The sequence below is a fragment of the Eulemur rufifrons genome, chromosome 7 (assembly GCF_041146395.1).
Source record: "Eulemur rufifrons isolate Redbay chromosome 7, OSU_ERuf_1, whole genome shotgun sequence".
Lineage (NCBI taxonomy): Eukaryota > Metazoa > Chordata > Mammalia > Primates > Lemuridae > Eulemur > Eulemur rufifrons.
The window spans coordinates 253,057,302-253,074,073 of NC_090989.1; the positions used below are offsets into that span (position 1 = coordinate 253,057,302).

The following is a 16,772-nucleotide window of genomic DNA, read 5'->3' on the forward strand; positions in this document are numbered from 1 at the left end:
CAGTAGTTTGCTTTCTCTTGCTATAGGCTATTTCAGTCCTTTAAATTGCCATAAAAATTGCAGAATCTCAAATTACACCAAAAATCTACTGAAAATTTATTTGGGATTGCACTAATTCTATGTATTCTACGTATAAATTTTGAGAACTGACAGCTTTTACAAAACTGAATCTTTCAAGTCAAATCTTTTATCTTTTAAATAAGTTTGCTTTAAACTCCTTCAACAATGTTTTCTCATCTTCTGCATAGTGGTCTTGAACCACTTTTGTTAAGATTGATCCTTCTTTCATATCTACCACTCAGCACCAAAAGCCATTAAACCATAGCCAATCTACCCCCATATACCCCTCCATTTCCTGTATTTTTGTTGAGGCAAATCCCATCATTTAAAAAAATATTTTAGTATGCATTTCTAAAAAGTAACACTTAACAATATCATTATTATACCTTTTTAAAAAGTTCCTTAAAATAAAATACACTGTCAGTTAAAAATTCCAATTATGTCATCAATATCATAAATGATTTTATATTAAAAGTTTTTTCCTTTTTCTAAATTAGGGTCCAAAAAAACGTTAACATATTGCAATTGATTGGTATGGCTGGGTTGTTTATTGGTATGTATTTTTTTTTTTTTTAAAGTTTTTCATTTTCCGTTTGATTCTGGTATAAAGAAACTAACTGCTTCATATTTATTTTTGTATCATTTCAACCTGTTCAATTCTTAGTTCTAACAATTATCTAAAATGCTTTGGGATTTTCTATCCATCAGCTCATTTCAACCACAAATATTGGTGGTGTTAGTTGCTCTTCCCCCCCCCCTCTTTTTTTTTTTAAAAAGACAGTCTTGCTCTCTTGCCCAGGCTGGAGTGCAGAGGCACAATCACAGCTCACTGCAACCTCCAACTCGTTGGCTCAAGTGATCTTCCTGCCTCAGCCTCTCAAGTAGCTAGGACTACAGGCACATGCCACCATGCCCACCTAATTTTTCAAATTTTTGGAGAGATGGGAATTTCACTATGTTGCCCAGGCTGGTTTTCAACTCCTGACCATCAAAGTGATCTTCCCACCTTAGCCTCCTGAAGTGATTACAGATGTGAGCCAATGCACTTGGCCCTTTTCCTATTCTTAAATTTTCTTTTTCTTGCCTTATGTCTTAGCTTAGCCTACAGAATAATACTAAATAGATGTGGTGATAGTGATCATTCTGGTTTGTTCCAGGTATCATCAGGAAACTCCTCAAAGTTTCACCATTAAATATGATGTTTGAAGTAGATTATCTGAATTTACTGTAGGTCTGTTTCTGTTGGTTTTCATTTAGTCCTTCTTTCTTCATGTATAGAGTAAACTCTGTTTACTGTTTGCTGTCCTTGAAAAATTATTTGGGGGAATTCTTTGAGAACTAGAATAAAAGTTCTTTCCTCCAGGGAAAGAACATTTGTCTCTGCTTTCTAGGCCCCTATAGTCCCAATTACTTTAATTTCACAGACTAGTGTAAATTTGAGCTGCAAATTTGCTTCTGGTCACTTTTATCCTAGGGATACAGTGCTTCAATGTAGGAAGGGACTCCTTAAACTTAAATGGTCTTTGATTTCGGTCCCCTTTGCCACTTGACAGACTTAAAATTGAAGCTCAAGTTTGCCCAAATGAACAAATGCCCTCAAGACAGAACCAGCATCCTTACATTCTCTTAGATTTTGGCCTAGCAATTCCCTCTGATGTTTTGATGTTTTTAAGATACTGCTAATGCTAATATTTTATCTCACACCTCAGCTATCCTCAAGCAAAAAAAAAATCTTCTCAATAACCTTTACTACTACTTCTGGAAAAGCAAAGTCCTTTCCCCACTTTATGTAAGAGCTTTTATGAGAAACTATAGCTAAATTTTATATTTCTTGAATCTATTAATAAAATATTTTCCTTTATAGTGTTGATGAAACCAATTACCTTGAAAGATTTTATAATATTGAACCCATCCTGGATTGTCAGCATAAACTCCAGTAATCATTCTTTTTTTTTTTTTTTTTTTTGAGACAGAGTCTTGATCTGTTGCCTGGGGGCTAGAATGCCATGGCATCAGCCTAGCTCACAACAACCTCAAACTCCCGGGCTTAAGCAATCTTTCTGCCTCAGCCTTCCGAGTAGCTGGGACTACAGGCATGTGTCACCATGCCCAGCTAATTTTTTTTTTCCATATATATTTTTAGTTGTCCATATAATTTCTTTCTATTTTTAGTAGAGACGGGGTCTCGCTCTTGCTCAGGCTGGTCTTGAACTCCTGACCTCGAGTGATCCTCCCGCCTTGGCCTCCCAGAGTGGTAGGATTACAGGCATGAGCCACCGCACCCGGCCGCCAGTAATCATTCTTTTAATAATTCCAACAGAGTATTCTTTTAATATTTCACTAGCTACAGTTTATTTAAAACATTTGCATCTGTATTCAAGAGGGAAACTAGTTGATAACTTTCTTTTGTGGTACCCTGAGGTTTCATTATTAAGATTGTTCTAGCTTCATAAAATATATTTAGATGTTTTCTATATTTTTCTATGATCTGGAGTAGTTTAAATTGAAATTACCATTTCATTAAAGGTTAGATAAGAATTCAGAGTAATTTCTAAAAACATATATTTTCTAAAGACAGATTTTTAAAGCAGAAGACCTAGTCTGTTCAGGTTTTCTACTTCTTGGTCTGCTTATTTACATATGTAATCTTTTTAATTTCTCAATATGTAGACCCAACACATGAGACCCTCACCTTTTCTGAAATGCAGCCTTTTTCTTTCTTTGGTTCCATTCCTAACCACTACCCCTCTTCCCTTCACTTTAGCACCCACCTCCCAACGTGAGTATACATTCTTCCACATTTTTCTCTGTGTTCCCATAGTCCTATGTATACATACATATTATGCTTTACAAAATGGGACTCTGTAAATATTTTTCTCCATTTTGTTTTTCTTGCTCATAATGAGGAGGAAAAAGATAAAATTATTTCTTTTGTTATTTTATGTGCATAGTTTTATCAGGTTATGGTCACAAATAATGTAAACTAGAAAACCCAAAACATTTCTTTTTATAATTTACTACATGGTAATTTTTTAAAAGTGCTTCGGGAACATAATAAAAATGTCTTTTTTTTTTTTTTTTTTTGAGACAGAGTCTCCCTGTGTTGTCCAGGCTAGAGTGCCATGGCGTCAGCCTAGCTCACAGCAACCTCAAACTCCTGGGCTCAAGCAATCCTACTGCCTCAGCCTCCTGAGTAGCTGGGACTACAGGTGCATGTCACCACACCCGGCTAGTTTTTCTATTTCTAGTAGAGACGGGGGTCTCGCTCTTTCTCAGGCTGGTCTCGAACTCCTGATCTCAAGCGATTCTCCTGCCTCAGCCTCCCAGAATGCTAGGATTACAGATACGAGACACTACGCCCAGCCAGTAAAAATGTCTTGACAGAAGAATGGCAGAAGACCCTAATTTCTCTCAGTTTTCAGTATACATTATGTTGTTTTTTTCTATTACCTAGCACAGAATATAAAAAATCAGATGCTATTCTGATTAGCTTTCCTTTGCAATTTCTCCTGTCCATAAACCTGCAAGATTTTTTCTTTATCCACAAAATCCAGTGAATTTATAAAGGATATGTTTAGATTTCTGTCTTTCTTGACATCAGAAACTCCATAGATGGATCATATAATTATGGTCTCCATTCTTAGGCTCTAAAAACAGGCAACCCCTCTCCCTTAGCTAGTCCCTCAGTTCTTGGCAAGAAAAAAGAGAAATAAAGCCTTATGCCTATCATCTCCTTGGAGACCTATGGAAACCCGTGAGCAAAGACTCACTCAACTGTCTTGTTCATTGAATTATTCCAGAAGAAACTGGAAGGGTGAGGGAAACGGGGATATGTACTCAAACCACCAGCTGTCTTGTATTTCCTATTAATCCTGAATCAGTAATTTCAAACCAATTATTACGTGAAGTTATTCTGAGCTTTCATAATCTTGATCCTAATATTTTAAGTTCAAATTTCTTCTATGGAAGCTGTGTAGAATTTAAATCTCGATTCTTATAAGGAATGAGAAACCTAACAAAAATAACTTCATTTTAGGTAAGATTAAAAGAAATCTGAAACAAAGAACCAAACAATCTCAGTAAACTGCCATCATTTAGCATCTGTATTTCCAGGACATTCTGTCATTATACCTGATCATGTATGTCAACCATTACTGCATTCTGCTGGGGTGGATGAGCAGCAGGATGTAACAGACGGGGAGATACATTCGGAGGGTGGAAGGCTCGAGGCTCCTCTATTGCTTGCTGCTGTGCATAAGGAAGATGGTGATAGTTTTCATCTTGACTAACGGAATTATGTCGAGACAGACGATCCCTTCTTCCTCTCTGGCGTCTGACAGGAGGACTGTAGTATAGTAAATATCAAAAAGAAAGTCATTATAATGTTTACCGTTGTGATCCATCAGGATTCTGTATTCTCTCTCTGTTATTAATCAACAGTATATGTTAAAGTAAGCTTGAGTATTAAATAATTGCTAAGACTCCCCATCAGCTCCAGAAATTTAACAGATTTAAATACAAAGTATATGTATAATTTTTAAAGAATGAAAGAAAACAATATTGTATTCAGAGTATTCAGCTCTGAAAGTACTTAGAAATCAATAGCTAACGAGTCTTTTTAAAATATCACATGAAACTGCCCTTTTTGTAAGTAAAAAATAACCAAATATCAGCAATTTCATATGGTTTAACCTATTATTTTCCTCTCTTTATAAATATTATAATAAGCAAACTTTAATCTGTAGATATCTTGTCAGTATTCCTCATATACATAATGGGCACTTTGTGTTTTTATATTTGGCTAAGACATACATATGGCACAGTTCTTATCTGCCCTAAGTGGTACTTTTAAAAAATGAGAATAGAAAAAAACATGAAATAACTAAAGAACATACAATTTACTGACAACTGCAAATACAACAGTGAGTAAAAACTGAGAATGGATATGATTGACAGTGTCAGCATAAATAGTCCGAGAATATACAGAATTTTTAATTAGAACCTGCTTATTGAAGCAAAGCACATTTATTCTCCAGGTACTAGTCATCTACATAGTTTAATACAAATTTTGTCATTGTTACTCAACTTCCATTTTCTACTTCTCTTTACTTCCATAATTCACCTCCACTGATTTTTACAATGGCTCAGCACAAAGGCAATAAAAAAAGGGCCTTATTAAAATGTACTCCACGTTGGGCAAAGCTCTCTTCTAGGCAAAGCTAAAACCGCCATCTCAGCAACCTTTTCTATTAAGGTAGGTCACTTTTTTCTCAATCTTCCCACTCTGTACCTCTAAATCTGTTTCTTCTCACTACAAACTGTCTAATCTTAAGAGAACAAGGGATATTCCTTTGCAAGATCAACTCAATAGTACTCTTGACACCACCCTCCCAGGTTCTTGCTCCACTAATTGTTTCCTCTATCTTTAGTTTTAGTACAACTTTTTGCATTTTTGCTTCCAAACTATAGATTGTATTTTACTGAATTCAAGAGGTTATCTACTTTAGGACTAAAAATCTTTTTATTTTGAAATAATTTTGGTACAGTGTTTCTGCATACCCCTCACTCAGCTTCCGTTCATGTTAATATTTGCCATAATCAGAGAACAATTATCAAAATTAAGGGATAAATTGGTACCATACTATTAATTAAACTACAAAATATATTTGGACTTCACCCATTTTTCCACTATTGTCCCTCACTGCTTCAGAATATAATGCAGGATCCCATATTGCATATAGTTGTCATGTCTCCTTAATCACCAAAATTTGTGACAATTTGAGTCTTTTCTTGTCTTTCATGACCTTGACATCTCTGAAGATATTAGTCATTCACTCTGCAGAATTCCCCTCATTCTGAGTTTATCTGATGTTTTCTCACCATCTGCCTTGAAGGGTATGCATTATTGGGAAAGAGATGACAGTGGTGATATGCCACTTTTAGTGTATCACATGAAATCAACATACATCACTGGCGATAGTAACATTAATCACATGGCTCATGGGGTGTCTGCCAGGACTCTCCACTACAAAGTTATCATTCTTCCTTTTGTAATTACCAAATATTTGGGGAGAGATACTTTCAGACCATGCAAATATCCTGCTTCTGGTTAAAGTTTTACCACTAATTTTACCATGCATGAATGGATCTGTTATAATCACTACCTATGTTGTTCTAGTGGTGATTTTTTTATCTCCCTCAGTTTTTCTACATTTATTAATTGGAATTCTTCTATAAGAAAGAATTGTTACCTTATTTGCTTATTCAGTTATTTATAATCAATATGGACTTATGGATATTTATTTTATTCTTTGGGTTAAAATCCATACTATTGTTTTATTTTTTCAAATTACTCCAATTGGAACACTTTCAGTTTGGCTCTGGTGCTTTTTCAATATGTCCCTATCTTTTTGAGCACTTCCTTAATATCTGGCACCACAATGTGCTCCAGGCTCATCTGGTAGTTTCCCTATCCCAGCCCGGGAATTAACTAGCTCTCCAAAGACCCCTGGTTCCTCTGACTACTGACTGTTATTTAGAAGCCAAGATCAGGTGCTAGTTGTACTCACTGCTACTACTAAGTCACTGTTTCTATGCTCTCTGATAGCAGAACAAAGAAATATATCTATGTATACTAACCCATGTCTACGCACATATCGACATTTCTTTATCAATATTTTAAAGGATTATCTCATGTATTACTAAAAAGAAAAGTTGCCAAATGAACTATGCTAGACCAATTTTGTCTTTATCAGATGTTAATATATGAAAAAATGTGCACCTTAAAATAAAAATGGAATACATATGCTCAGATCACCCATCTCCCTTAAAAAACCCAACCTATCCACAAACTTAAGAACCCTTTTAAATAATTTTTTTCTCTCAATTGTTGCCACTTGATCTCACTTCCCCACTCAAAAATAATTTATGTAGTTCTTGAACTAATCACAAAATAAGACCTAGTCCTCATGCTGACACACAAGTCCCCTCATGATTTTGAGCCCTGTATTTCCCATATTGTCTCTCATTAAATCTATTATATGTGCCTTTATAGTAGAATATTTAAGAAGCTGAATTACTAGAAAATGTCTAAATAAGAAATAGTGATAAAATGATGGACAACTATTTCTTTCAGTTGAAATATTTCTACCAGCGATACATACATACTTTGTCATTTTGTTTTAGTATACGTATAACACTTGTACATACCACAAAGTATGGATTTTGTGCTGGCCTCACTTTCCTGCCTTTTGTTGCACAAAGTTTTCTATTTATGTTGTTTATATAAATGAGCTATACATTCTATTCTTCTCATGATTAGTCTTAAATTTTCCAACAACTACTTTCATTTTTCTAAAATCATCTAATCAGGATTCCTGGGGAGGGCAGTTAATATACCTTTACTTCTTTCTGTTCTATCCCCATCTCAGGTTCAGACCTTTTCTGTATTTCTTTTTAAAGCAACATTATTTAGACTTAGTAGTGTGTCTTTTTTGTTTTCTTTGTTAACCAATGGTCTTCAACCCTACTTCTTACGTTTATTATTCTGCTTCCTGGATATAGTACAATATCTAATAATAAAGTTGTCCCTTCTTATCCGTGGTGGGTTGGTTCTAGGAGCCCCCTGCCACGGACACCAAAATCTGTAGATGCTCAAGTCTCACAGTTGGTCCTGTGGGATCAAGGATACAAGTCAGCCCTCTTTATCCACAGGTTCCATGTCCCAAGAATACTGTATTTTCGATCCACGATTGGTTCAACTCACTTTGATACAGAGGGAGGATCTCTTACTGGCCAACTTTCTGAGTCTGAATGTTTGCAAAAGCTTTTAGTCTTTATATCAAATAAGTCAACTTTATTTTGATAGAATTCAAAATAAAAAATAAGTTTCTCATAACTTTGAAGATTTAGACCACTGTCTTCTTATATCCAATGCTCTTAATAAGAAGCCTGTGGTCAATCTGGTTCCCACTTCTTTGTGGATAGTATTTTCTGTATTGGGATGTTTGTGAATTTTTATTTATCCTTGGTGTCTGTTCTCTGTGCTGGAATTTCACTAAGATCCTGTTCAAAACTCAGTCTTATACTGTATCCTTCTGGAAATATTATTAGACATAATTTAGAATTGATGGCTCTGTCTCTATACTTAAATTTACTTTTCCACACTTTCCATTTTGCCATTTTATAATATATTCTGGGGAATTTCCTCCAGTTGATCATCCAGAAACTTACTCATTTTTTTCTGCCCATTTATTAAGTTTTACCAACTAAGATTTCTAGTTGATTTTTATGAATGCAATATCCCTCTTGTATCTCTCATATTACACTTATTCTAAAATTTTATTTTGCTTATTCCACTGTTTCTTCAGGTTCTTCCATTAATTATTGGGTTTAATGCCCCTATTTATTCAAGTTGTTTTACTGCATTTAATGCCCCTCTTTCACTTTGTTGGTTTTCTTGTATGCTTGGTAATTTCCTGGTTTTGTGCTCACCTTTGTATCTGAAGTCCTGCTAGATTACTGTTACAAATTGCATCTGCTTGGCATAGCCTGCTTCTGGGAGAAAATCTGGCAACTAAGTTTATAGCTAGCCTATACTAAGTGGTAAGTGAGAATAGAATAAGGAATAAGACACACTGATGAACAAAATAAGCCACTTTTCTAGGTGGTAAATGCTCTCTACTCCTCCCTCGTGTTGCCATGAACAAAAAGCATGACACTTCTCACCAATTGAAGAACACATATTGGCTGGGTGCTATGGGTTGAAGACCACTGGTTAACAAAGAAAACAAAAAAGACACACTACATTAAGTCTGAATAATGCTGCATAAAAAAGAAATAAATACAGAAAAGGTCTGAACATGAGATGGGGACAGAACAGACAGAAGTAAAGGTACATTAACTCCCCTCCCCAGGAATGCCTGTAATTCCAGCACTTTGGGAGGCAAGAGTACAGCTTGAGGCCAGCAAGATCAGCAAGATCAGCAAGACCCTCTCTCTAAATAAAATTTAAAAATTAGCCAGGTATGGCAGCTTGTGCCTATAGTTCCAGCTACTCAGGAGGCTGAGGGCAGGAGGACCGTTTGAGCCCAGGAGTTCAAGGCTACAGAGAGGTATCCTTGCATCACTGTACTACAGCCTGGCTAGAGACAGATCTCTTTAAAACAAACAAACAAACAAACAAACAAACCAACCAACCCCCACACACATAGCTAGTTACTATTAACATCTGTAAACAGATATTTCTGACACTCCCTTCCTGGACTAAGGCATTTCCTACGTCCTAAAAATTCTACTTCTAGGTTCATATCCTAGTGAAACTTTTTATATATGTACACAAGGAGATGTGCATATCACGGTTCCTAACAGTAATCTTTTAATAACTAGAAATTAGGCACAGCTGTATCACAGTAAAAATAAATGAACCATTGCTACCAACATTAAAAACAGAATGCTAATAAATGAAGCCTAAGAATACATTTAAATGAAAACAGGCAAAAACCAATATCATGTTGTTTAAGAATATATTCAAAGGTATTAAAAACTGTAACAAACAAGGGAATGCAGCCAAACTCCAGGACAAGGTTACTTTCTAGGAAAGAGGAAGAGGAAGGGGAATGGTAATACCAGTGGGACTTTTGGGGAATGAGTAACACTATTTTGACCTAGGTGTTGGGTACATGTGTTTGTTATTCTTTTAATTGCATATATTTTTTACATGTTCTTCTGAATGTATGACACATTTCACCAAGAAACAGGAAAAGACTACAGCAGGTACTTGGGCCATAACTTTGAAACAACCTTATTTCCTCATGCTTATTATATCTAACAGCTACAACATCATTTACCTGACATTTTACTTAAACATTCCCATATAATTGGTTAATAAGGTACTGGGGAATGTAAAAGTCTTAGTGTCTCAACAGAAAAATAGCTCAGACACAGGTTTGTGTTGTCTCATTTGGAACACAGAATGATGGTTTTAAGATCCCTTCTGCATTAGTCTGCCATAACAAAGCACCACAAACTGGGTGGCTTAAACAGAAACTTATTTTGTTAAACTTCTGGAAGCTAGAGGTCTGAGATCAAGGTACCAGCATGGCTGGCTTCTGGAAAAGGGATCTCTTCCCAGCTCAGAGATGATCACCTTCTTATTGCATCCTCACACGGTGGACAGTGAGTTCACCAATGACCCCTCTTATAAGGACACTCATTCCTATGGATAAGGGCCCCACCCTTATGACCTCATTTTAACCTTAATTAATTCCTTAGAGGTCATGTTGCCAAAAATCACCACACTAAGGGTTATGGCTTCCACATATTAATTGGGGAGGGAGGAGACACACATTCAGTCCATAACACATTCCTAACTCAAGATTCACTACTGTTTCTTAGATTATCAACATCTGGAACACACAAACAGGTATCTCATCCTAAGGATACGCTATTTCCCTGAAATAAGAAATATGACCTCAGGCAACAACTAAAGAGGAAGAAACTGAACAAATGCATTCTCCTGTGAAGAAAAGGCAAGGGCCAAGTTCCGGAGAAGAGAGGCCTAAAAGTTGAACTAAACGTCAGTCACTTTCATACCACAGGTTCCACAGTTTTGTAAGAAACACGTAATTAAGCTCCTAATTGCCTTAGAGGATATAGAAGGAACAGGAATGAAGAGTAATTTACATCTAAGATTTCCATTTTATGAACTACAGAAAGTATTTTTCAGTAATCGGGATTTCAGGCTGGCACACAAACTCTTAAAGCGTGAGGCAGCTGAATTCACATATAATGGCATGGATTGACTTCAGGTAAATCACTTCAACCTCTTTCAATTTCTTCACCTGTCAATTATAAGCTAAATGAACTATTATGACCTAGGCCAGTCACCTAAACAACTTACAATGTTAGTTTTTTATGTGTGAATGTGTACACATGTTGATATGTTTATGAAATGCCTAGAAAAAATGCTTTCTGATATTAAAAAAATATTCACAAACTTAGTAATGGAAGGAAATTTAAGAAATAAATTGTAATCAACTAACCTTCTTCTGTTGCGTGCAGGTGTGTTGCATCGTTCCCCTGAGAAGTGATGTTGGCTTGGTCGAACTGAAGGGGGCTGCCTATTTGATGTCATCTCCCATGGTCGCATTGGTGGTGAGGGAGCTGGTGATGCTGATGTATAATCAAAGACTGAATGAGAGAGGCGCTGTCTCTTGGGACTTGGACTATCTTCACTCTGCCAATGCAACAAAATGGATCAACTGAGTAAGACCTTTAAAGGATTTCACGTTACTGTATATGCACAGGTGTTTAAATACATTTAACTTAAAAATGTAAAGGAGGCAAAAAAATGTATGTATTTGCTATCAAACCAAATTAAAAACCTTTAAAAAATGATGGGGTAGGGTAAGAAGGGAGATGCATAGTAAATAATATTAAATGACAAATGAACTTTTTTTTTTTTTTTAAAAAAAACTCATCAGAAAACACGAGGTAACAACATACAGGGCATACAACAGTGCAATGAACTTTTGTATAGTACCTGACCTTTTCTTTAAAATCCCAATCAACCTGATAAATTCCACTATGCTCTCCTGGTCAGTTATCAGTTATACTCTTTTAGGCATCAATTCTTAGCTGGGAGCTCAGTTTAGGAGGGAGTATAATTTCAGTAGGCCCTCAGCTTGATTCTAAATCATGCTCCTTCCCCTCCTTATTCCTGTGGTTTAGGCCACTACATTTATTTTCTCTAATGAAGGTTACATGGTTAAGGTAAGAGTTATATCAAACAGATAAAGTCATAATCAGCTGATATAAATCATCAGTTCTTAACTAGAATACCACAACACTCTGGAGAGTAACTTGTCAAGTTTTCAAGGGTCCCAGTACGGGCTTACTGTCTACAAAATTGATATGGATCACTTAATTGCATCATTAACTTTTCAGGATTCCCCACCCAACTCAATTTCCCAAATGAGTCTCCAGAAAACTGAAAATTACAAATTAGCTGATGAAGCTGTGTGTATTCTAATTCTAACAGAACCTCTCCTATCTCCAATCTATTATTGCAAGTTAATTACTTGGGCATTAGAGTTCTTTTGGTTGGAAAACAATTAGTACCTGCTGTTAACACAAAAATCACCTTAAAATATTAGCAAAAGAATATATGGGGCTACATAATCCTATGTTAGATTTTAAAGACATAAGCCTATAAAACAGAACTGATTGTTTTATTTAAACAGACAGGAAAAAAGCAAATTGCTAAATGGTTATATTTGATCATGCCAAATCATTTAACAGAGATATTCCAAAAACTGTCATTTTCCTTCTATATTTAAGAAATATTGTAGTTAAAATACAAAATATGAAAGCATTGCTGTTGTCACTCTCCCTACCACCACACAAATTTTACTATTTCCCCAGATTTAATGGTAAAGTTGTCACTTGGTATTAGGGGCAGGAGGGTTGGCTCCAGGACACCAGATTCCCAGGATGCCAAAATCTGAAGATGCTCAAGTTTCTTATATAAAATGGTGTAGTGTTAGGCTGAGCACAGTGGCTCATGCCTGTAATCCCAGCTCCTTGGGAGACTGTGGCAGAAGGATCACTTGAGCCCAGGAGTTTGAGAACAACCTGAGCAACACAACGAGACCTGGTCTCTACAAAAAAATTTTAAAAATTAGGCAGGCATGGTGGCATGCGGCTCTAGTCCTAACTACTCGGGAGATCGAGTCAGCAGGAGGATCACTTGAGCCCAGGAGTTTGAGGTTGCAGTGAGCTACAATCCAGCCAGTGTACTCTAGCATGGGCAACAGAGCAAGACCTGGTCTCAAATAAATAAATAAATAAAATGGTGTAGTGTTTGCATAAATCCATGCATATTCTCCCATATATTACTTAAAATATCTAATACAATGTAAATGCTATGTAAATAGTTGTCACACTGTATTTTAAAAATTTGTATTACTTTTTATTTTATTGTTTTCAGATATTTTCGATCCCTTGTTGGTTGAATCTGCAGATGCAGAACTTTCCAATATGGAGGGCCAACTATTCCTAAAACTTAAAAAATGGTAAATAACCACTGAAATTTGGACATTTTGATTAAAAAAAAAGGCAGAATCAACACTGACAAATTTGTACAGTGAACTGCACATAAGCACCAGAAATAGGCTATCTCCACAGCTGGGAAAACAGACTTGATTAACACTGACTTTTTAAAGAACAAAATACTAGCAACAATCATGGTCATTAGCTTTTGTACATATCCTACACTGCCTATCATACACTGCAAAGCCTAATGCAAGCTAAGACAGGGAACTTTGAATTCTAGAAATTCAAGGCCTAAAATGGAGAATGCTGCAGATCCACATGATAAAAGTCAAACTACCTGAGAAAGCGCTTCCAGGGGTGGGGAACCTGCAGCCTTCTAATATCAAGATTGTTCTTTTTAAAGCACCAGAGGAAGCAAGAAAAATTTCATTTCATGATGTTCCCTTTTTAACAAATGGATTTGTTCTGTAAAATTTGGATTCAGTTAAAAGGCCTCACTGATATTTTCAGTGATGTTCAAATTGTAAGTTAACAGCTGTTCTTATTTTACAACAAATGAATTGCTTTTAAGATAGAGGTAAGGATAGATGGCTGAGAAAAGTTCCCCATCTCTTTTCTTTGTGCTGTGATGGGTTCACCATGGCGAAAAAGAGGAGACAAAGAATAGGAAGTGAAGGTAAGTGAGCTATTCATTGGCTGTCTGGCAATAAGTCTTACTTTTTATACTCAAAAGTAATTGGAAACCACGATGGATACCTAAAGACAGGAAGACATTAAAAAGTAGTTTACTATATGCAACCTGGTCTCATCACATCAGTCAATTTTAGTACCCTAAGGAACTCCAAAGAAAACCTCACAGTTTTCAGAAAAGGGAAAGGGCAGTAACCTACAAACAAACAAGAATTGGATTAGCATCACACTTCCCATAGGAAAATAAGGATGCTAAAAGTTCTCTGAGTGAAGATAATATTGAACCTAGAATTTTATACTCTGGTCAAACTATTAACTGATGGGAGGGCAAAAGCAAAGACCCATGCCAGATGTATAAAGACTCAAGGTTACTTCTCATATATTAGACAATTTTACTTGATTTTAACTTCTCACTCCCTCTGTCATTTAAAGATATTTAAACACGCGTGCAAGACGCACACACTCTCTCACTCACTCCCCACCTCACCACCCATAAGCAGTAGAACCAACCCAGAAGTGCGATGAAATGAAATCCCAGGAATGTAGCAAGTTTGAAAAGTAATCATTCCAAATCAGAACAAGTCAGAGGGCTCTGAGAAAAATGCTCTAAATGAAGTAGATTCAAAACATATGGCTGAGGGCAGGGTATGGCAGCTCAAAACTGTAATCCCTGCACTTTGGGAGGTGTAGGCAGAGGATCACTTGAGGCCAGGAGTTCAAGACTAGCCTGGGCAACACGGTAAGACCTTATCTCTATTTTTTTTTTTTTATTAGCTGGGCATGGTGGCATGCACCTATAATTGTAGCTACTCGGAAGGCTAAGGCAGGAGGATCACTTGAGCCCAAGGAGTTCAAGGTTACCGTGAGCTATGATCAGGTCACTGCACTCCAGCCTGGGTGACAGAGGGAGACCCTGTCTTGGGGCGGGGGTGGGGGGGGGGATAAATAAAATTAAAATAACAAAACATATGATTGAGAAGTTGGAAGTTATTAATAAAATTTAAGCACATGGGTCTTCCGTGGTAAAAAATATAAAAGGTAATCAATCCAGGAAAATCAAAGAGGAATGCAAATCAATCTGACCTTGTCATCTAATGCATTCTTTTCTTTGAGTAGAATGGGGTAGAGGTCTCAGATGATTACACTTCCTTCTCCATGGCCAAACATGCTCTTTGTCTGCAATGAATATACGGATATTCCTAACACAATGCAAAGTGTTTAATTGGTTTTTCAATAATTAAAATTAACCTAGGATAAGACATGAAAGATCACTGTTCTACAGCATAGAACTTAATATAAACTTTGATAAAGTAACTCTATAGACAAAATCATGAACTAAATGTGAAAATAATAATAAATATCTAAAAATAATGGCTTAAGTACAACAAATGTACTTTTAAATGCATTGCTGAACTCAGGGAAAAACGGGACCCAGAAATAGGAAGGAAAACTGAAAACTTGGTTTGTATTTTTGATGCTCTTATGAGAGACAAAATTCATAAGGACTTATTGTGATCCCTGCATGAAGTCAAAACTTCCAAAGCAGTATACTTACAACAAAAAGGAAGATTAGAAAAAGTCATCCAACTGACATAGAGAGTCAACAAAGAAACATGTCTGCTCTGTCTGGACTTTTGAGTGGAGAAGGGGTTTCTCCTCTGAGAATCAAACCCAGGTGCACTCCTCATACCAAGTCTGGGGTTCAAATTTTCAGTACCAATGCTGCCTGTGCACCTAGAAGCTTAGAAATTAATATGAAAACTCATCCAGAACTATGCTATCACTAGGACCTCTCTCTCTCTTTTTTTTTTTTTTTTTGAGATAGTCTCACTCATTCTGTCACCCGGGCTAGAGTGCTACGGTGTTAGCCTAGGTCACAGCAACCTCAAATTCCGGGGCTCAAGCAATCCTCCTGCCTCAGCCTCCCAAGTAGCTGGGACTACAGGCGTGCACCACCATGCCCAGCTAGTTTTCTCTATTTTTAGTAGAGATGGGGTCTTGCTCTTGCTCAGAGCTGGTCTTGAACTACTGACCTCAAGCAATCCTCCTGTCTTGGTCTCCCAGAGTACCAGGATTACAGGCGTGAGCCACCATGCCTGGTCACTAGGACCTCCTGATAGATGTAAATACAAAGGTGAATCAGGAAGGATACTCTCATTACCTGCACCAGTGGTCCTCAAACTTTTGCTTGTCTCAGAAACCTCAGATTGCTGGCCCTCCTCCCCAGTTTTTAACTCAGAAAGTTGGGACTAGGCTCAAGAAGTAGCATTTCTACCAATATCCCAGGTGATGCTTTATGCTGTTGGTCCAGGAACACTTTAAGAACCAATGAACTAAGAGATAAAGGGCTCTCTTGGGAAAAATATCTAATAATAAATTACCATAAAAGAAAAATTTTAATTCTCAAAGGGAGAAGTTCTTTCCCTCCTTTCCTTATTGATTCTGTGCCAATGGACTGACTTTTCAAAGTACCAGATGTTGATAACCTAAAGCCAAAGATGTTGACTTATCTTGTTTAAATCAGGAACAAATACTATTTCTACTGGCACAGAATATTATACAGAAATTACAGTACAGAACACTGGTACAGATTTAGGAATTACGGGAGGTAAGACAGGAAGTAAATGGAGGTAAGAGAGGGAATAAAGGGAGTAAAAAAGGAAAGAAGGTATTTTTTATACTTAGCATTAAATCTAATAAAGTTTAGGATTACACCTCTGTCAACACCAAACCATTTTTATAACCAAACTGTCATTATTAGAAGTGAAATCAACCCTGTAGGTAGGCATAAGAATTATTCCATGACTTCACAAAGGCAAATCAGAAGTTACTCAATGTGGCTGGGTGTGGTGGCTCATGCCTATAATCCTAGCACTCTGGGAGGCTGAGGGGAGAGGATCGCTTGAGGTCAGGAATTCGATACCAGCCTGAGCAAGAGCAAGACCCCATCTCCATCTCCACTAAAAAAA

The 16,772-nt window shown here is 36.6% G+C and overlaps 1 protein-coding gene across 5 annotated transcripts in view; it reads right to left on the reverse strand.

Annotated features, from left to right (window-relative positions):
- The window catches only part of RNF38 (ring finger protein 38), a 129,420-nt gene that overhangs the window by 30,436 nt on the left and 82,212 nt on the right, over positions 1-16,772 (reverse strand). For 4 of the 5 annotated variants that reach the window (XM_069474435.1, XM_069474436.1, XM_069474434.1 and 1 more), the window contains 2 exons: positions 11,103-11,296; positions 4,192-4,405 (listed from right to left, as the gene is read on the reverse strand). In XM_069474435.1, coding sequence (XP_069330536.1) covers positions 4,192-4,405; positions 11,103-11,209 — 321 coding nt within the window. In that variant the 5' untranslated portion in view covers positions 11,210-11,296. Of the gene's footprint in view, positions 1-4,191; positions 4,406-8,553; positions 8,648-11,098; positions 11,297-16,772 lie in introns of those variants that run through there. The other variant, XM_069474437.1, reaches the window with a different exon arrangement.